At 43.1% G+C, this 20,614-nt stretch overlaps 1 protein-coding gene across 4 annotated transcripts in view; it reads right to left on the bottom strand.

Moving 5' to 3' along the window:
• The window catches only part of EFCAB14 (EF-hand calcium binding domain 14), a 46,535-nt gene that overhangs the window by 8,953 nt on the left and 16,968 nt on the right, over positions 1 to 20,614 (bottom strand). For 2 of the 4 annotated variants that reach the window (XM_008265292.5, XM_089337381.1), the window contains 6 exons: positions 13,642 to 13,740; positions 8,728 to 8,838; positions 5,797 to 5,901; positions 4,561 to 4,749; positions 2,979 to 3,065; positions 445 to 556 (listed from right to left, as the gene is read on the bottom strand). In XM_008265292.5, the coding sequence (XP_008263514.1) occupies positions 445 to 556; positions 2,979 to 3,065; positions 4,561 to 4,749; positions 5,797 to 5,901; positions 8,728 to 8,838; positions 13,642 to 13,740 (703 nt within the window). The remainder of the gene's footprint in view (positions 1 to 444; positions 557 to 2,978; positions 3,066 to 4,560; positions 4,750 to 5,796; positions 5,902 to 8,727; positions 8,839 to 13,641; positions 13,741 to 20,614) is intronic. The other 2 variants (XM_070078553.2, XM_089337382.1) reach the window with 1 other exon arrangement.

Raw genomic sequence — 20,614 nt, 5'->3', positions numbered from 1 at the left:
ATACTGATTAGGTATGTCCCTACCTGCCAAGGGCCCTCTTAACTAATAATCCCATCAGTATTAATGATTTTCAGAAGGACTAATATTTATTTTTAAGTAAATTTTATGCACTTACAGAAACGAAGGCTCCCCTAAACAACATTTAGGGCTGGTTTAATATATGTTACGGCAGTAACGTTTTTGCCTATAATTGGATGCAGACAGCATGGAGAAGTCTATTTCCAGCTAAACATTACCCATTCTTCCCTTAATAGACTAGAGTACAAATCATGTACAAAATGGGCTTTTTCCAAATGAAAGCAAAGTGTATCAGCTTCATCTCGGTGCACTCAGGCATCACTCACGCGGTTCGATCAGCACTGCTGCAGCACCTTCCCGCTCCCTGTGTGGGAGGCAGGCTGCCCAGGCCTGCGTGAAATATTCACGAGTCAGCCCTGCTCTCACCTTCATCAGGGTTCTCCAGAGGCCTGTTGCTCTCAGGTTTGTTTGTGAGGGCACTGATCAGCTGCAGTTTCTCTTTTAGCTTGGATACCTGAGAATATGAACTATCTTCTTTCTGCCCAAAACAAAGATCACAGAAGGTTTAAGACAGAAGCAAGCCCTCACTTGAGTCTTCACAGACGACACCCGAGCCAGTTTAGCATGTGGTGTTTGACCTCAGTGGGTTCCCTACACAGGCAGTGGAGGAATGAATCAACAAATACTGGATCTCCATCTTTGGTGTTCAGCATTGATGAGTGTCTAGCTGGATTTGAGGCCAGACCATTAAAGGAACATTACGCTACAGATGATCTGATTCACTGTGAACATTTAGCTGATGGGGCAAGGCACGCGCACGTCAGCAGTAAAGGAAATATCCTCCTGCTCAGGTGCCTATGCAACACCCATTTCCTAAAATGAGCAGGGGATCGTTTTCTAGGAGCTGTTTCACACTAACTAAATAACTTTCCTGAATATCGATATCACCTTGTGACTAGAGCACTTTAAGCAGCTTTATGTTCTTATAACCTCAAAATAAAACAATAAGCTGCACACACACACTCACAACTGAACAAAAACAAACCACAACTCTCTCAGAAGTTCTCTCTGGACTCCATGGTAGCAGGAATTGTCAGGAACATGAAGAAGGAGCTGTAGTATTTTTAACTGTAAGTCTTACTTGCTTATGTCTTTTAACGTTTTTCTCCATACCCTGCTTTATTTTCTAGAAGATTAGAGTGGCATATAAAATATATTTCATTATAAGAGGAGAGACATCTGGTTTCTGTGAGGCTGGTTTCTCAATACTTAGGTTAATATGAATGGTTCTGATCTTATGCTTATTAAAACATCAACTCATCACACATTTCTTTTATTCTGTATATGTTTATTCATTTCCCACTTTTTAAAATATTTATTTATTTTGAAAGTCAGATTTACAGAGAGAGGGAGCAACAGATAGATAGAAAAACATATAGACAGAGAGAGATATCTTCCATTGTTAGTTCACTCCCAAATGGCTGCAATGGCCAGCACTTGGCCAGGCTTCAGCCAGGAGCTTCATCTGGGTCTCCCACATGGGTGTCAGGAGCCCAAACACTTGGACCATCTTCTGCTGCTTTTCCCAGGCCATTGGCAGGGAGCTTGATCAGAAGTGGAGCAGCCAGGACAAGAACCAGTGCCCATACAGGATGCTGGTGTCACAGGCAGTGGCTTTATCCGCTCCGCCACAACACATCTTTATTTCTACCCTAACAGTTGTTGTACAACAGGTCACCCTGGATTCATTTAGAAAGCTAAGCTATGGACATACCTAACAAATCTAGATGCTAAACAGTTATAGAATGAACAGTCAAGAGAAATTGGATGCTTATATGGGGTAGGATAAAGGGACTGACACACTGAGATGACAGTTAAAAGCAAAGTAAAGCCAAAACATCCAGGCAAAAGTGAGCATGAGTACTGTCTCCTGATATTCACTGGTGAAATGTAAACTGTTGCTGAGGTCACTACCAGTTACTCTTCTGCACTTGACATTCATGTCTGGTTTTCTATTTCTCTTATCCTTGGTTAAGGCTCAAGAGAAAATGCAGGAGCAGTTAGAAAACCAAACCAAAGCCTTGCTTATGAAACATCAAAACGCTAATATATGTTAATTTATCTAGACAACACAAAACTGTTTAGGACGACAAAATAAAGATGGAAAGCACTACATCAAACACTGCCTATACTATGGTTCCAATCTAAGTTCATTTCCTCTGGAGCTCAGATCCTTTGAATTTCTCAAATGAAACGTGCATCTCAGATATTTTAATTTCTCAGTCAGAATCTTCCTGACTTTTCCTTTATCTTAGCCCAGGACTTAAACTATAACACTCTATGCTGCTGTCAAACTTTCTTTCCTGGGACATGATAACACATCACAGGTTTCCTGTCTTATCCTGCTTGACAGTATGTCTGAGAAGCACAAAAAAAGGGAAAGGCACAAGGTGAAAGGAATCTATTAACTGAGGCTTAAAAAGATTACAAATGTGTTGAGATTGCAATAAAAATCAGGAAAAAATTTTTAGGCTAGAAACCTTTTTTAGATGATCTGTGCTTCTCTCCTCTATTATTAACACAGGCAAGTCACTGTCTTAGCTTAGAAGTTGTTTCCTTTAGGAAGCCCTTCTGATCCCTGTTAATGTTCTCAGTATACCCTATATTGTTTCTTTGTATCATTTATATTTGCTATTACTTATCTGTTCAAGTATGTGTTAATGATTTTCTTACTGATAGACTGAGTTCCACCAGAGTAAGGGTACCATGTCTGTCCTGCTCACTCCAGATCTCATCAAAATGCTGAGCACAGGGCAGGTGCCTCCTAAAGCAGCCTCTGTACACTAACATACTAAGCGCTTTGTTGACATACTAAGCTCCTGTTGAAAGCAGCAGCAGGTTAAAGCACAGAGACACTGATGCCTTTATTTTTACTTCAGGGTACGTCTCCTATTATTTACCTTTATGCTTTGGGTTTTTAATGGTTCTGTTCTGTTGGTTACTTGATCCAAAGATTCTCTTTTCAGAGTGGCAGCTCTATCATCCATCTTAAAGGGAAAAAAGAGGAGAAGATTAGAGGCAAACACTAAAACTTGAATATCTAGCAACTGTTAAACCAAGAGGTCAAACTTACTTAAATGGCCTCAGAATACGTTCAACAGAAATGGCAGAGGAATGGAAGAAAAGAGAGAGGGGGAGGGAGAGGGAGAGGGAGAGGGAGAGGGAGAGCGAGGGTGGGGGGGGACCTGATGCTTCCAGTTGTTTCCATCACAAACTTTACAATTTTGATGGATAAACGGCAACAGAACATTTACCCAGCCTGTGCTGGGTCTGAAGCTGCTGGAAGGAACGGCAGCACAGATGGACACTATTACCGATTTTCTCTGCTGGAGAAAAGTCAAATGGGGAGGGCAGGGACAGTAAAAGAAATTTGGGGGTAGTAACTTTTCACAATAAGCCTCAAAAACCTTCAAGGCATAATATTCATGAAATCATCCAACATTTCTAGCTCCTACTCAGCTTAGCTAAGTTCAAAAGAGATTTTAAAAAAAAAAGCTCCTTTAATCTTCACAGCTTTGTAGTAAATTACATACCCCTGTAAAGCACAAGGGGGGACAGCAGAGGGAACAGGTCTTCTTGCTCCACCCTTCAAAGCTGTGTCCAGGCAACCTGCCAAGGCCCCACCGTGGCAGAACCAGTTCAAACGCTGCTTTCCATGTTCCAGAGTTCAATTTTATTTGTGGGCTTGCTTCCAGCTTTGGCAGTTACTTGCATTTATAGTATAATTTCCTGTATTTGGTTTCCATTTTTTTACACATGCCTGTGTCTTTGCTGAACGAAAGTTTTAAAGGTTGGGCCAGTAGTTAAACAGCCCACATGGACTCTAGCACAATGTAAACGTGCAAGGTGATAAAAGACCACATTTTATTTATGAGAACATGAGGATGCGTAAAGCGCCTGGTCTGCCAGCATCAGTGACTCCATAGGTCACTCAGTTTCTTAACAGGTAAAATGAAGGGCTGGACGCAAGGGCCTCTTAAGGTGAGGAGCTCGTCTGACCTAATCTGGTTTAAACAGCCTTCCTGACATTATTCACAAAAAATTCCCCCTAATGTGCAGAGTGAAGCAGGATAAATGTGAAAGTCAAGTTCGGGCTTAAAATAATAGGGAACAATTTTTGTTTCAGTCATCGCTCCTGTCCCAAAAAGTTAGAAAAGATTGGGAGGCCCTCCTTCGGCAATACGCCCAGAGCCCCTAGACCCGATGGGTCACTGGTAACCTAAGAGGAGGCTTTGTCATCTTTGCCAAGAACTTGTGGAGAGGCCTTGGCAAGCGACTTGGCTTCTCCACTTCCAAACCAGCACTAGCACTGCCTGTACCATTCATGTCACAGAGCTACTGTGAGGGTTAAGGGAGGCACCGTTGAGCAAAACAGAAAGACACAGCTTCTCAAATAAGCCAGAAGACTGCTGTGGAATGCCACCTGTGCGCAAGGCGGCACGCTGTGGCACGGAACGTCACGGGAGATCTGAAGAGGCTTACCGTGGTGAAGGACAGGTTTGCTCTCTTTTCTACCTTGCTCACAGCCACACCGCTTTCTATCAGGTTGACTCTCTGGGTAAGATTACTGACTGTCTCTTTCATCCCCTCGAGTTTAAGATCATTCTGTCTCTGGTACCCCACCAGGGCACTGTTTACCTCCTCTAAAGAGTTGTGAAGGTACAGGATATCCTAGAGTGGAAATAAATCAAGTTGTAGAATACAGCTAAAGACATACATACATCAGACAAACAGGCCAGCAGCACTGAACAAACAGCATTATGTCAAGTGAATGAAGTAAACTCCTTTTCCTGGTTTTGACCATCAATTGCCTGTCTCTGCTTTGTCCTTCTCACTCTAAATTGCTCCTACTTTATTCCCTCTGGAACTGTCTGACCTCCGCTAGAGACAGAGAGGGAAAGAGGGAAGACTACCTACATGATTCACTCTCTGGTCCCAGCAAGCTGAGCGCTTGAGAATTGATTTCCCAATGTTTACCCCACCTGCTGGCGGGAAAAACTGCTGGGTTATTAACTGAAAAGCCCATTAACCTAATTTGTCAGAACAAAACTACCTTAGGAACAATACCAATTATTGAATTGGCTCATGTAACAAAACCATAACAAGTAGTGCATTATTTAGTACAAGATTCAATTATTTTTATTGACATCCTCTACTACTGATTGCTACTTAAAGAGGAATGATGACTATGGGTTTTAAAGGGCATAAAACTCAGGACAGAAATTCTTCTTTGTGAAGATTTCCTTTATTTTCTTTAATGGGATTCAGAACTCAATAACCCATTCTCCCTTCTTGCTTTTTGTCTTTATACCTAAGAAAATCCCCATTTTCAAGGATATGCCTTCCAACATTCTTAGAATTTACTGTGGCTCGAAACAGCTATCACTCTTGATTAATCTGCTATCCATCTATCTTTAACTTGGTCTGACTGCTATTTTTCACAGTTTCAGGACAATCTGGTCATTTCCCATCCCTCTAGATGTAAAAAGGAATTTACTCCACTGATTGATATACAGGGGAAAAAAGGAGGGTGACAAGGAGGCATACAGTACTTAGGCTCCCCAAGATGTCAACATGCATCCCTCTCTACTCAGCCCTTAGGCAGGCAAACAGGTGCAAAGATCCCTGCTGAGGCATCACAACACTGTGTCCAAGCTCCCCAGGCGGCCTGCATGGCTCACTGTGGTTACAAGGAGTGAAGCCAGAGACAGTAAGTACCTGTTTCAGATTCTCACTGTGGGTCTTATTGTCCAGTTCTGATGTAACTGAAGGTGATGGAATGATCTGGTTGCTTCCACTGGTCTCCGCTGAGAAGTGTTGGTTCTGTTAAGAATAATGGAATTAAGTTTTGGCAACAAGTAATTTCTAGATGTATGTAACCCTCTGGGATGGCCCTGGAATATTTTAGCCTCCCCTACCACATCTATAGATTAATAAGTATTCCCTAAAAACCTACTGTGTTGACCAGTCCTGTGCTAGGCCCTGAGGGTACTTTTAAAAGTGCCCAGCCTCAGGCAAAAGCTGTGCCCAGATCACCTCAGGAACTAGGACCCTCCTAGTCTGTTTTCCTGGTCTTGAAATAAAATGAGCTCTCCAGTAACCATTTCTCCTCTCTCTCATTACCTGAACACCCAGAGGAACTACACAATCACTATAACTTTCCAGGGACCAACTCACTCTGAAGCTGGGCTAGTGTCATCATTTCCGCCGGACTAAGGGGTTTGGATATTACAAGAGCAGTCGGTCATGCAACTAGTGGCTTCAGGCCTTGAGCACAGCCACCAATCATGTACATTATTAGTGTTCCCCTCACAGCACATGCCAAGATTTATGTCTGAGGTTTACCTTCCTCTCCCACTCCCTCTACTGCTCAGGGCTGTGCAGAACCTGAAGAATAACATGTTTGTGCACTTTTCCTGTTAGTGGGCAAAACTTTGCATAGCTCAATCCTTTGGATCTCACAACTACGATTTAGGATAAAGGACTAGTGGCCATGGAAATGTAAAAGGGGCATATTTTTCAATTAGTTTTTTTTTTTTTAAACAGATTCAATGTAATTTGTAGATACAATTCTTTTTTTTTAAGATTTATTTTATTTGAAAGGCAGAGTTACACAGAGAGAGGGAGAGACAGAAAGAGATCTTCCATCCATCGGTTCACTCCCCAGATGGCCACAACAGCTGGCACTGGCCCAAGCTAGAGCCAGGAGCCAGAAGCCAGGAGCTTCTTCCAGGTCTCCCATGTGGGTGCAGGGGTCCAAGCACTTGGGCCATCCTCTGCTTTCCCAGACACATTAGCAGGGAATTGGATCGGAAGTGGAGCAGTTGGGACACAAATCAGTATCATATTGGATACTAGCACTGCAGGCAGCAGCTTAACCTGCTATGCCACAAAGCCAGCCCCAAAGGGAAAGATTTAATTGCAATACAATATAATTGGTTTAAATACTTTTCCTTGAAATCTTAAATCCTAGACATTTATCAACCCTGCATTCCTAAGAAACAAAAGGCAGCATTAAAGAGAAAAGGGGGAAACATGGGTTTAGAAAGCAGGAAGTTTTCTCTTAGGAAAAAATATTTCAGAAAAATAATTACTTGAGAACATACTCAGGGTGTTAAAATAATAATAAAAGTGCTGCTGAATTGGAGGACTCTTTATTACCATGGTCACTCAGTTACTCAGCAGCACGTGCAACCAGAATCTAGACGTCCGGACACTCAGCAGTGCTTTCCTTCTGCATTAGCTCCATTAGCAGCAGCAGAGGAGTACTTACTGTCCTAAAGACATGAAAAATCCCCCTTTCTCAAGCTGTCTGATACAGCTCAGATCTCTCTGGCACCAACTTCCTACTTTAAACTTGGAACTCTGAAGCTTGCAGTTTGTGGGGCAGATGGAGAAACTAACAGAAACGTTGGAAACTTGTGTGTTTTGAACAGTCTTGAACGCTTGAACACTCTTTCATATAGAGGTAAGTCATCTCCCCAGCAAGACAGCCAGGGTTGTGCTGTCCCTTTCTATCCTCCATAAATCCTTCATGGAACTGCTACCCATTAAGTGACTAATTAAGGTCTCAGAGTGACTGTGAACAGCTTAGTCTGCAGCAGAATTAGGAGACCCAGAGGCTTCTGAAAACAACTCCTGGGCACTGCAGGGGTTTGCTTCTGTCTTGGCTATTTGTTGCTGTATAACAAGTCATCCCTAAACTCCGTGGCTAAAACAACAGTTTACTGCTTCTCCTGATTCTGTGGAGTGATGGAGCTCAGCTGGGGTGTGGGGATGAGGAGGTTCTTCTGTCCACGTGTTCTAGGCTGAAGGCACACACATGGCTGCATTCAACGGAAAGCCTGGATGGAGCTGGAACATTCCAAGAGAGACTTTCACTCTCTAGAGTGCCTCTTCCCTTGACCTCTCTGCCATGCCTAAACTCCTGATGCACTGAACAGTCAGAAATAATAATTTGTTTTAAGCCACAAATTTTGGGGATGGTTGTTACATAGCAATAACTGAGATCCTTCTCCATTTCTTTTTATTCTATTTTCTCTCCTATCCATTTCATCCTCAGAAACCTTGTCATCCTTGTATCTCCTCCAGTACCACATTTGCTAAAAGACTCAGCTTTCAATTCTATCTTTCTTAGCTGCTTAATTTACAGACTGTAAAACAATGTCTACTGCTTGTTAGACCTTTTGTAATTTATTTATTTTTAAAGAATTCTTTTTTTTTTTTTTTTTTTTTTTTTTTGACAGAGTTAGACAGTGAGGGAGAAAGACAGAGAGAAAAGTCTTCCTTCCATTGGTTCACTGCCCAAATGGCCGCTATGGCCAGAGCCAGCTATTTTTTCCTGGTCTTCCATGTGGGTGCAGGCGCCCAAGCACTTGGGCCATCCTCCACTGCCTTCCTGGGCCACAGCAGAGAGCTGGACTAGAAGAGGAGCAACTGGGACTAGGACCCAGTGCCCATATGGGATGCTGGCGCCGCAGGCGGAGGACCAACCAAGTGAGCCATGACGTTGGCCCCGCTTATTAGATCTTATAAACAGGTGCACGGCAGGCCTGTTCAGATCAGTGCCAAGTTAGTGTCATGATCCTTACACTGGAATGGGTGAGCAGGAACACGCTGCCTTTCTGGAGCTGCGGCAGGCTTCCTTACCATATCATTCTGCAGTAGCTCCATGGTTTTCTTATGCTCATCCACAGTCTTCTGTATTGCCTCCACAGCAAGATGAACGCTGTTTAAAGTATTGCCAATGGACGCTACACTCTGAACAGAAGCAGGTAGAAGATCAGTGGAACTGACATGCAATAAACTGTACAAATTCAAATGTGTACTTAAGTACTCTGACAAATACATACTTGTAAAACCATCACTACAACCAAGACAGTAAACATTACCCACCCAAAGGTTTTTTTCATGCCTCCCCATAATTCCTCCCTTCTTGTCTGCAGACAACCAATGATCCCTTTTCTGTCACTATCTATCAGTTTTCATTTTCTAGAATTTTATGTAAATAGAACCACTGAGTGAATAAGCAGGCTTTAATACGGCTTTTTTCACTCGGCATAATTGAGATTCACTGACATTGTAGCCACTTCATTGCTGAACATAGTGTTTCATTTATGGCTGCATCATAGCTTGTACAATCTATCCACCTATTGATGTACATTTAGGTGTTTTTCAGTATTTGACTACTAAAAATAAAGTTGCTATAAACATTCAAAGTCAAGTCTTTATGTGGGCTTATGCTTCATTTCCCTCCATCACATGCTTTCGCATCATCACAATCCTAGGAGATGAAGGATTGATCAAATGGCAGATTTACATTTAACTTAAAAAACAAAGCAAAACAAAACTGCCAACCAGGTGGGCATTATGGCCCAGTGGGTTACACTTCTGTGTGAGAGATGCCCATATCCCATTATCAGAGTGCCAGTTTGAGCCCCAGCTATTTCACTTCCGAACCAGCTTCCTGCTAACGTATCTTGGGAGGCATCAGATAATGGCTCACATGCTTGGGTCCCTGCCACTCACGTGGGAGACCTGGATGGATTTCTGGGTTCCTGGCTTTGGCCTGGATGAGCCCTGGCTGTTGCATGTATTTGGGAAATAAACCAGTAAGTGGAAGAATTCTTACTGCCTTTCAAGTAGATGAACAGACATTTAAAAAAAAAAAACAAACAAGCCGGCACCGTGGCTCAATAGGCTAATCCTCCACCTTGCGGCGCCGGCACACCGGGTTCTAGTCCCGGTTGGGGCGCCGGATTCTGTCCCGGTTGCCCCTCTTCCAGGCCAGCTCTCTGCTATGGCCCGGGAAGGCAGTGGAGGATGGCCCAGGTGCTTGGGCCCTGCACCCCATGGGAGACCAGGAAAAGCACCTGGCTCCTGGCTCCTGCCAGGATCAGCGCGGTGTGCCGGCTGCAGCGGCGGCCATTGGAGGGTGAACCAGCGGCAAAGGAAGACCTTTCTCTCTCTCTGTCTCTCTCTCTCACTGTCCACTCTGCCTGTCAAAAAAAAATAAAAAAAAATAAAAAAAAACAAAACAAAACAAAACAAAACAAAAAAAACCCTGCCAAACAGTGTTCTAAAATGATTATATCATTTCACACTCCCACCAGCCATGCAAGAGTTCCTGTTACTCCATACACCAATACTGGCACTATCAGTCTTATCAACTTTGGTCATTCTAATGGAAGTGTAGTAGTACATCCTGATTTACATTATATTAAACACTTACCAGAGATCCGTATTTTTACTTATTTCAAATTATCTTCAAACTATGAATTCCATGTAGCTTATACTGAGACAATGAACAGGAAACATTCTATTTAGTTTTCTATAAATAACTACGTAATATATATGAAAAGCAAGCAATTTTCTTGACTTAGAAGACTTTTCCTAGAGGATAAACATATATTTCCTTAAGAAAATATACATATTTCCTAAAGAAAATGTTATTTATAAATTTGGGACCCAAGATCAAGTTTTCCCACAAATGGCCTCTGTCAAGCCCTGTTGTGGGCAGGCAGACTGCCAGGGCCAGCACTGTAAACTGTCACTGTGTCAAGAGCACATGAGGTCGGTCACTGGAGCAAAAATGGATGAAACCATTTTTGGCTTTGGGAAACTCAGCACTGCAGAGCTGAAGGAATGACTACATTTGGTAGGTTCTTCTTTTACTGTAGAATCCTATCAGTGGCGAGTGAGTAGAAATAGGTATGGGCAGAAGCTTCCTTTGCTTTCATTAGGTCTCAGGAGACTAAGCAGACTGGTGACATGGCTCAGTAGTCAGCTTTTATATAAGGGCTATCCTAAGGAAACATATCTGGTGAGTTTTGGCCTTTTTTGGTTTTGTTTTGAAGATGTATTTATTTATTTGAAAGTCAGAGTTAGAGAGGGAGAGGAGGACACAGAGTGAGAGTGAGAGATCGAGATCTTCTATCTGCTGGCTCACTCCCCCGATGATGGCAATGGCCAGGACTGGGCCAGGCTGAAGCCAGGATCTTCACCTGTGTCTCCTATGTGGGTGCAGGGGCCCACGCACCTGGGCCATCCTCTGCTGCTTTTCCCAAGCCATTAGCAGAGAGCTGGATTGGAAGCAGAGCAGCCAGGACTTGAGCAGCTGCCCATACAGCATGCCAAAGTTGCAGGTGGAGGCTTCATCTGCTACACCACCATGCCAGTTCCTTGAGTTTTGGTGTTTTTATTAAGACGTGCTGATAATGTCATAGTATTATGTGATTTATTTTAAGATTTCTTAATTTATTTGAAAGGTAGAGTTACAGAGAGAGACAGTTACAGAGAGAGGGAGAGACACAGAGAAAGAGAGATCTTCCATCTGCTGGTTCACTGCCCAGATGGTTGCAATGGCCAGAACAGGGCCAGACTGAAGCCAGGAGCCTCTTTTGGGTTTCCCACATGGGCGTAGGGGCCCAGGCACTTGGGTCACCTTCTACAGCTTTCCCAGTCACATCAGCAGGGAGACCGATCAGAAGTGGAGTAGCTGGGAATTGAATCAGCACCCATATGGGATGCCAGTGTAGCAGGCAGAGGTTTTACTTGCTACACCACAATGCCTGCCCCAGGGTCATTTTTTTTTTTTTTTTTTAAACCAAGATCAAGAATCCGAGCGCACAAGACATGAAATTTTCAACAATAAGTAAAAAAAATTACATGAGATACATTGAAGATAGGTATTTGAGATAACCTACCACTTCAAAACAGAGCCAAAACAGAGCACTTGTAATAAATACAGTGCCTAGCATTTTAAATGCACAGATCTGCAGAGATAACACACTGGGTAAAGTCTCTAAGCTAGATGCTGTCTATGAAAGCTCTGTTGTTACAAAAGCTACAGGCATTCAAAGATACCTACTGTTAGAGAATCCTCACTGGCTGGATGTATAAGCCCATTAGGATGCAAGAAGATAGTAAGCTCTTGTTTAGGCATTTTTGTTTTTTTTTAAAGGAAGCAGCTGACAGAGTCATATAAATTCTGGAGCAAAACTCTGAAACCAGTATTCCTACCAGCTGCAAAGTGCCTGGTACATATTGGAGGAAGCTCCACAAATGTTTATTGAATGAATGAATCAAGACACGACCAATTTCCTTGTCCAATGTGAGACTGCCAGAGCTGCTTCTGCACTGAAGGCTACAGTGGGTCCTGGGGAACAATGTCAAGAATCTCGTCTCATCAACGTTGTTCCCATCTTTTTTTAAAAAAAAAGCTACAAGTACATGACCATGTTAGACAAGCTGCAAACTGTGAAAACTGAGCATATACAGAGATTGTGGCTATAAAACAGCAAGTTCATTTTTGCTTGTGGTTTAGGAATTTCTCACACCTTTGTGGAAACAACTTGTATGTTTATAGAGCCTGGCATATAATGAAATCAATTGTATAACACACTAACTTTATTTTTTAGTTTATTTGAAAGGCAGAACGAGCAAGAACAAGAGGGAGAACGATCTCCCATCCGTTGGTTCACTCCCCAAATGCCCACAATAGCCAGGGCTGGGCCGTGCAGAAGACAGGAGACAGGAACTCCATCTGGGTCTCCCACATGGGTGGAGCCATCACCTTTTAGAGCCTTCACCATCAGCAGGAAGCTGGATGGGAAGCAGAGGCAGGACTGGCTCCCAGGCACTCTGATATGGGATGTGGGCCTCCTGAGTGACAGTTTGACCTGCTGCACCAGAATGCCTGTCCCCGCCAAGATCCTAGATTTGATGCCTACTGTGTAGGGTTCTCTTATTCCTGAATCCCCTTGTTTCCATTGCCTGATGCAGGGGATGCTGTTCCTTTTGTTCTGGTCAGATGCCTCTCTCTTCCTTCCCCTATCTACTCTCCCCACTCAGCTGGCTGTCCTAGCCTACTGCTTTAGGACTGAATTCTAGGACCAAGTAAACAGAAATTCTGAGCTACTGTTGCCTAGGCCCTGTAGTCTAGGGTAGATTTCTAGGAATGAAGTACTCAGAAGATGTGCATGTTCACCTTTACAAAATATTATCAAGTTGTTTTCCAAAGTGACCTTTAGCAATATACTTCCAGCAGCTGTTTCAAATTTCTTGTTTCACATCCTTGTCAACACTGAATTTAAAATTTTTCCATTTCCCCAGGCTATTCATTAAAAACAAAACAAAACAAAACAAAACAAAACAAAACAAAACAAAACAAAACACCCTCTTTCTCAACCGTGGAAAACAACAGAGATTTAGAAGTCTCAAGTACAACTGGTCTGCTTTCACAAAGAGATTATGAATGATGTATTGAAATAGATTATCCTTGAAACAAACCCATACATGCTAACCTAAGAGTCCAGCAGAATAATTTTGGGACTGAGAGAACCCAGTGAAAGGTGTGAATCCATATAAACTACAGGTAAAACAACCTGTTGGATATTAAAGGGCCAACTAATCAGATCAAAATAAAGTTTTTCTGAATTCTTTAGGATACACTTATATACTCTATCACTGACCTCTTGGAGCAACTAATTACAAATGCCAGGCTTTCAAATTGTAGCTGGAAAGAAGCTTGAATTATCACTTTGTACCATACATAGCACTTACCTTCTGAAGTCCCTCCACAGTGGCAGGCAGGCTAATCAAGTCTGCAGCTGACTTAACATTGGCTTTGAGGTGGTTTACTGCAGAGGTCAAGAGAGAAATCTAAAAGGGAAAGAATGCAAGAAAACAATTTGTAGAATACATGCTTTTTTCATAAACTCTATGATGATGTCAAGGTACCCTTGGATTTCATACGGTTCTTTGACCTTGTCTGCTCCTAGGAGCAGAGGCACAATAGTACCCTGGATGAACCTGACATCTGGGGGAAGCAATAATACTCCTTCTTTCTCTGCCCAATTTTTATGCTAGTGCCAAAGAGGGAAAGGTAAGCATTATTCTTAACTCTAGTCCTGGTAGCTGTAAGGTTCAAAAATTTTAAATTACCCCAAAGATACAGTGATTACTACACAATCCTTCAACAACTGGACAGGAAGAAATCTAATGATCAAGGACCACTTCAAGATTTCATTTGGTAAAATACAACACCTCAGTTATTTAACTGAACTTTTGTTCCTGCCCAAGTGGGAACACACACTATAAAGTAAAAGCCCATCATCACAAAATACAGTCTACAGGAACTGTACCTGGACAACTTGAACAGCATTTTCAACTACTTGGAGATTTGGTTTTGGTTTAATAATGTGATTAATATTTCAAACTCAATAGCTCAACCAAAGCACTACTTTGTACCCTGAAGGGGCTCAATAAATACCCACTGACTCACCGACTGATGCAATGAATGTATTAAAATAGGAATTGAAGCAAAATAAAATGTGGCTTCCCTTCTGCTATTTAGCAGCAGAATTCTAAATAGCTGGACTTCTTTCTTGAATGGGAATGGGGGGAACCTGCATAATGCTCAGTTTCAAGCTGCAGAGAGCTTATTCTAAAAAGCCCTGTAATGTGGCTCAAACCACTTTTCCAAGATTCTGAGTTCCAAACTGCTTTGCTATCCCAAATTCAAGGATGAGAACACAGATTTACCCCTAGCAATTGTATTCAGGGTGGCTTTGTAGAGAAACCATCAAAGTTTTTGGGCACTTGCTAGAGGCCAAGCACAGCGGGAGGCACTAGGAGACAGAAGACAATGCACAACTTGGTTCCGTATTTCTTCCTTCAACAAATGTTTGCTGCCTTCCCTGTGTGTGCACTGCTGCAGACACTGAGGAGACAGTGGCAGTCAACAGCATGAGGTTCTGCTCTCGTGGAGCTGACATCCTGGTAGAAGGGACAGTGTAACAAAGAAGAGCAGAATCAGAGTAGAAAGTGCTAGCAAAGCATTTAAGTGAGTAGCAGTTTGGTCTGAGGAAGGGGGTCCAGTAGAGGAGGTGGGAATTCAGGTTCTCTTCTTCCTCATCCCTCTTTGGAAGGTAAGTTCAGAGGCTTAAAATCATTTTTCATTTGTTCATTAATGTCACATATATTCAGTGAACCCTATTACACCAGGAGTGAACACCAGATATCAGAGGTCACAGGGTTTACATTTTAGTGCAAGGACTGCTATCGTTTGACCACAGTGTAGCTCCCAAACTCATGTAGGACTTTAACTGCAGGGTGATGGGTTAGCGGTGGTGGAGGGGGTGGGGGAAGACCTGATCCAATTTCCGTTTTAGGAGGGGGGCCCAGTGGGACGTCCTTAGGTCACTGGGGGCATGACCACGAAGGTAGTTCTCATGAGAAGGTTGGTGACAAAAGCCTAAGTTTGGCCTCACTGCTCTGTTTCCTGCCTTGTCATGGGATCCCTCCTCTGTATACATTCTGCTCTTGCTATCTGCCATGCTCTCACTAGACACAGAATAAATGGACTGTAGTCATAAATCATGTACCAAATAAACCTCCTGTCTAAGTAGCCTGTTTTAGGTACTTATTTAGTCATAGTGATAAAAAGTTGACTAATACAATCTTATGTAAGAAAAATACTAGGTAGTAGGAAGTAACAGAAGAAAATCAGAAATAAGGTGACGTGATAAGATTGACTGGGTAGCTAGTTTAGATCAGATGGCCAGCAAAGGCCTATATAAAGAGATGAACTTTAAACTGAGGTCTAAATAGGAAGGGATTCACCACCGAAGACTGGATGAAATATACTTCAGGGCAGAGGAACCATTAGGGCAAAGGCTCCATTACAGAAAACAGCTTGGCATGTTTAAAGAATACAAATTTAGCCGGCGCCGCGGCTCACTAGGCTAACCCTCCGCCTAGCGGCGCCGGCACACCGGGTTCTAGTCCCGGTCGGGGCGCCGGATTCTGTCCCGGTTGCCCCTCTTCCAGGCCAGCCCTCTGCTGTGGCCAGGGAGTGCAGTGGAGGGTGGCCCAGGTGCTTGGGCCCTGCACCCCATGGGAGACCAGGAAAAGCACCTGGCTCCTGGCTCCTGCCATCGGATCAGCGCGGTGCACCGGCCGCAGCGCGCCGGCCGCAGCGGCCATTGGAGGGTGAACCAACGGCAAAGGAAGACCTTTCTCTCTATCTCTCTCTCTCACTGTCCACTCTGCCTGTCAAAAAAAAAAAAAAAAAAAAAGAATACAAATTTATACAGCAGGACTGTGTATGTGTGTTACAGAGAGAGAAAGAGAGAGAGAGAAATTAGTTAGCATTTCTGTTAGTACAACAAAATGCCTGAGACAGTTAACTTACAAAGAGAAAAGGCTTATGTAGTATTTAGCTCAGTTTTGGAGGATCGAAGTCCAATCAGCATGCTTTGGTGAAGTTCCCTCAATGGATGGAGTACAAGTGGAAGAAGTGTCACATGGCAAGCCAGGAAGCAGAGAGGCTGGGCTCAAACTGACGCATTTTTAACAACTGTCTTATAAAAACCACCTTGCAGGGGCATGATCCTAATAACAAAGAATCTCCTATTAGGCACCACTTCCTATATAATATAATTGAATTAAGTTTCTATACTCTTAGTATCATTAGCTTATGACTTTGGGGTTTAAACATCTGCATGAGGGGCTAACATTGTGGCACAGTGGGTTAAACCACTGCTTGTGACAGTGGCAGCCCATATTGGAGTGCTGGTTTGAATCCCAGCTCCTCTGCTTCCAATCCAGTTTCCTGCTAATGCTCCTGGAAAAGGAACAGACGATGGCCCAAGTCCATGTGTGTACTTGGGAGACCTGTGGAATGTGGGAGACCTGCATGGAGCTCCTGGCTTTGGCTTGCCTCAGCTCTGGTTGTTGTGCCCATTTGAGGAGTGAACCAGTGGATGAAAGATCTCTCTCTCGCCGTCACTCTGCCCTTCAAATACATAAACAAATCTTTAAACATATGCATGAATCTGGGGGCCAAATCATTCAAATTAGAGAAGAGAAAGAAGTAGGAGGTAAGGCCAAAGATACAGGAAAGGGTCACGACAAGCAGGCTGAGCCAACCACAAGGACACGGATTAGGTCTGAGGTGCGATGGGAAGAGGTGTGAGCAGGATAATCTGATGAACGGTGACACCCACTAGGAAGATCAGTATGGCTGCTCCATGGGAAAGGGGAGACCAGTAAAAAAGCTGTGTGGGTAGTCTAGACAAAAGATCACAGTGGTTTAGACTTGAGTGGTAGCAGAAGTAGAGATGACACAGGATGTGAAAGGTGAGGAATAGAGAGGAATTAAAGAAAACTCCTAGATCTCTCACCTCAAGGATCCTTCAGTATAGCTGAGTGAGAAGTGAGGGCACATTAAAGAAACAATCATTCGGGCCAGCGCCGCGGCTTACTAGGCTAATCCTCCGCCTTGCGGCGCTGGCACACCAGGTTCTAGTCCTGGTCGGGGCGCCGGATTCTGTCCCGGTTGCCCCTCTTCCAGGCCAGCTCTCTGCTGTGGCCAGGGAGTGCAGTGGAGGATGGCCCAGGTGCTTGGGCCCTGCACCCCATGGGAGACCAGGATAAGTACCTGGCTCCTGCCATTGGATCAGCGCAGTGCGCTGTCTGTGGCGGCCATTGGGAGGGTGAACCAATGGCAAAAAATGTCTCTCTCTCTCACTGTCCACGCTGCCTGTCAAAAAAAAAAAAAAAAAAAAAAAAAAAAAGAAACAATCATTCAATATGATCCTGAGAAAAGGATACTAACAGGCTGAAAGGACAGCTTTACGGAAGAAGGACTCAAATTTTGATGGGCAAGTTTGCAGTTTTTATGTAAAAATAAAGCAAACAGTCTTTCTAGATTGGAAGGGTGAGGGTGGCACCGGGGAACAGGTGGAGAATAGCACTACGAATAGGCTTAGGGGTACGTATTCTTCATAGCATTTCTCAAAGTGACAACGATTTATTATTTACGCGAGTCTGATTAAGATTTCTCTCCTCCACCAAGGTTCATGCAGTCAAGGACAGTATCTGTTTTACTTTCCACAATAACCTTGTCTAGTACAAAGATAGGCACTGAATAAGCAGTTACTGAATGAATGAATGAGAATAAACACCAGGTCTGGGATGGGTATTGAGAAATAGAGGGAGGCCAGGAGGAGGAAATAAGGCTACATAAGTAGTGAACTTATTTTTCTCATCAGTAAAATGGGTATAATAACTGTTTGACAACCATCTCAAGGGGTGTGTAAAGTTTAAAAATATGTCTATAAATTCTTTGATAGTACTCCCTTGAAGAGTTGAAAGCAAATTCCTTTCCTCTTGAATTGGGTTTGGGCCTGGACTAAAATGACTTGTTTCTAAAGAGCAGAATCAAGTGGAAGCTGACAACTGGCAACTTAGGAAAGAGGTTACAAAAGGCACCTGGCTGCCTCTCTGCTCTCTCTCTTGGATCACACACTCTGGGGAAGCTGGCTGCCATGTGGTGAGAACGCTCAAGCAGACCCGCGTTGAAGCCTAGGCTGGGAGACACTAAGACCTCCTGCTCACCAGTGAGGCCTCTCCAGCTACAGTTAAGCCTTCAGCTGATGAGGCCTCTGGCTGGCAGCTATAAGCTTGGAGATCCTCCCCAGAACCACTCTGCTCAGCTGCTCCCAAATTCTTGGTGCACAGCCAACTGTAGAATAATAAATGTTTGTAGTTTTAAGCCACTACAGTTTGGGACAATATGTAACCCAGCAACAGATAAGCACAGTAGGTTATGAAAATTAAATGACGTAAGTAATTAAGGTTCAAAGCACGGTACGTGGTATAAACAAAATATCAAATCAGTGATAGTTCTTTACTAGTGAAATTCAGTAAGGCTTAAACAGTAAGAAATTCAGTAAGAGCTTCAAAATCTTCAAACTAATCAACAGCATTCTAATTCTACTCACTTAAAAACAAAATCTGTGAGAAACCTCAGCCTACAGGGAGATTCAGCAAAATGTAAATCTGTAAAGCAGGGCTGAGACTGGGGAATGTCCAGCCCATGGGCCACATAAGGGCCGTGAAATCATTCATAGTCTGGTCTTGCCCAAGCAACCAGAGGCAAAACTTGAAATTCGATAAATCGAGAACAGGCTAATTTTTAAGCTGCTAATTTTGTATGGCCTGAGAATGATATTATAAATGTCCAAATGGCCCTCTGCAGAAAAAAATGTTCTCCACTCCTGCTGAACAGCAGAGATTAAATGAAGTTTTTCACTCATGCCTTTAGAAACAACAAAAACAAAAACTAAACAAAACAAATAAAAACGAGGTTTGAAGATAACATAAGGAAACCGGTATTCTCATGCTTTAATTACAGAAGCCTTGTTAGAAGGTTATCTAGGAATATTTGTCAAAATCTGAAAGGTTTATATCCTTTAATTAAGCATTTCCAGAAATCTATCCTAAAGATTACTTGCTCAGGGGCACAAAGATGTATGCATAAGGATATTCACTTCTTCCTTATTTGCAATGGCAAAACATTGGGAACAATTTAAATGCTCAAGACTAAGGATGTAGATATATGCAACGAACAAAGCAAGCTGTAAAACAATACACATTGAATAACTCCATTTATTTACACACACACATAGCCATAAGCTAATAAAAGCGATTATGGTTTTGTAAACATAAAGGAAGCAGACTGGAAGGACGTGGGTCATATTATTGACAGTGGACACCGAAGGTGACAGGGAGTACTAGGCATATGTGTGTGTGATGGGGCCACAAACAGATGACGACTGAAGGGGAATTTTCATAGGTGTTCTATATGTATTTTATTGTTTAAGTCTTTTATAAGAATACATTCATGAGGCCAGCACAGCAGTTAAAGCCACAGCCTGCAGTGCCAGCATCCCATATGGGTGCCAGTTCAAGCCCTGGCTGCACCACTTCTGATCCAGCTCTCTGCTATGGCCTGGGAAAGCAGTGGAAGATGGCCCAAGTCCTTGGGCCCCTGCACCCACATGGGAGACCCAAAAGAAGCTCCTGGCTTCGGATCAGCTCAGCTCTGGCCACTTTGGTCATTTGGGGAGTGAACCAGCAGATGGAAGACCTTTCTCTCTCTCTGGATCTACCTTTCTCTATAACTCTTTCAAATAAATAAATCTTAAAAAAAAAAAAAAAAGAATTCGTTCAACAAGATAATTAGCAAATTTTAAAAAAAGACAAAAGTTGAAAGAGAAATATACACAAAGGAAAAAGCCATCGCTAACTCTGGAAGGGGTCTGAAAGGTTTCTTTGGCTGGCCCAGAATTTCTCCCCTGCCCTTCTCTGGCCCTTTCAGTGTCATCTTAATGTGCTCTACCATAAGGTGCTTAGAAGAGTCCCTCCTCCAGGTATATTTTCTCAGTACCCCAAAGCATGTACACAGCTGGCTCAAAACAAGTTTGATAGGCAAGAATGTAGTTATTCCAGATGCCCTATCAATTATGTGGTTACCTTTCAACCATGTGAAGGAACAAACTCCTACTGACAACTGGCCAGATTTTAAAGGGACAATAAATTGTGCCCTGTGTAAGCTGATCTGGGTAGAAACTGTTTCTTCAGGTTCTGCAATGTTCTGTGTCTACAGCAGAGCTCGCTGCTGCTAATGAGAAGCATCTCAGGAATGGTAATGGCCTCAGCAAAGGCCAGTGTGGCTGGGTGGCAGCTC

Source organism: Oryctolagus cuniculus, chromosome 7, assembly GCF_051225735.1.
Source record: "Oryctolagus cuniculus isolate XC-2025 breed Fujian yellow rabbit chromosome 7, ASM5122573v1, whole genome shotgun sequence".
NCBI classification, from domain to species: Eukaryota; Metazoa; Chordata; class Mammalia; order Lagomorpha; family Leporidae; genus Oryctolagus; species Oryctolagus cuniculus.
The sequence above is the reverse complement of the archived record's forward strand: the minus strand, read 5'-3'. Positions and strand labels throughout refer to the sequence as shown.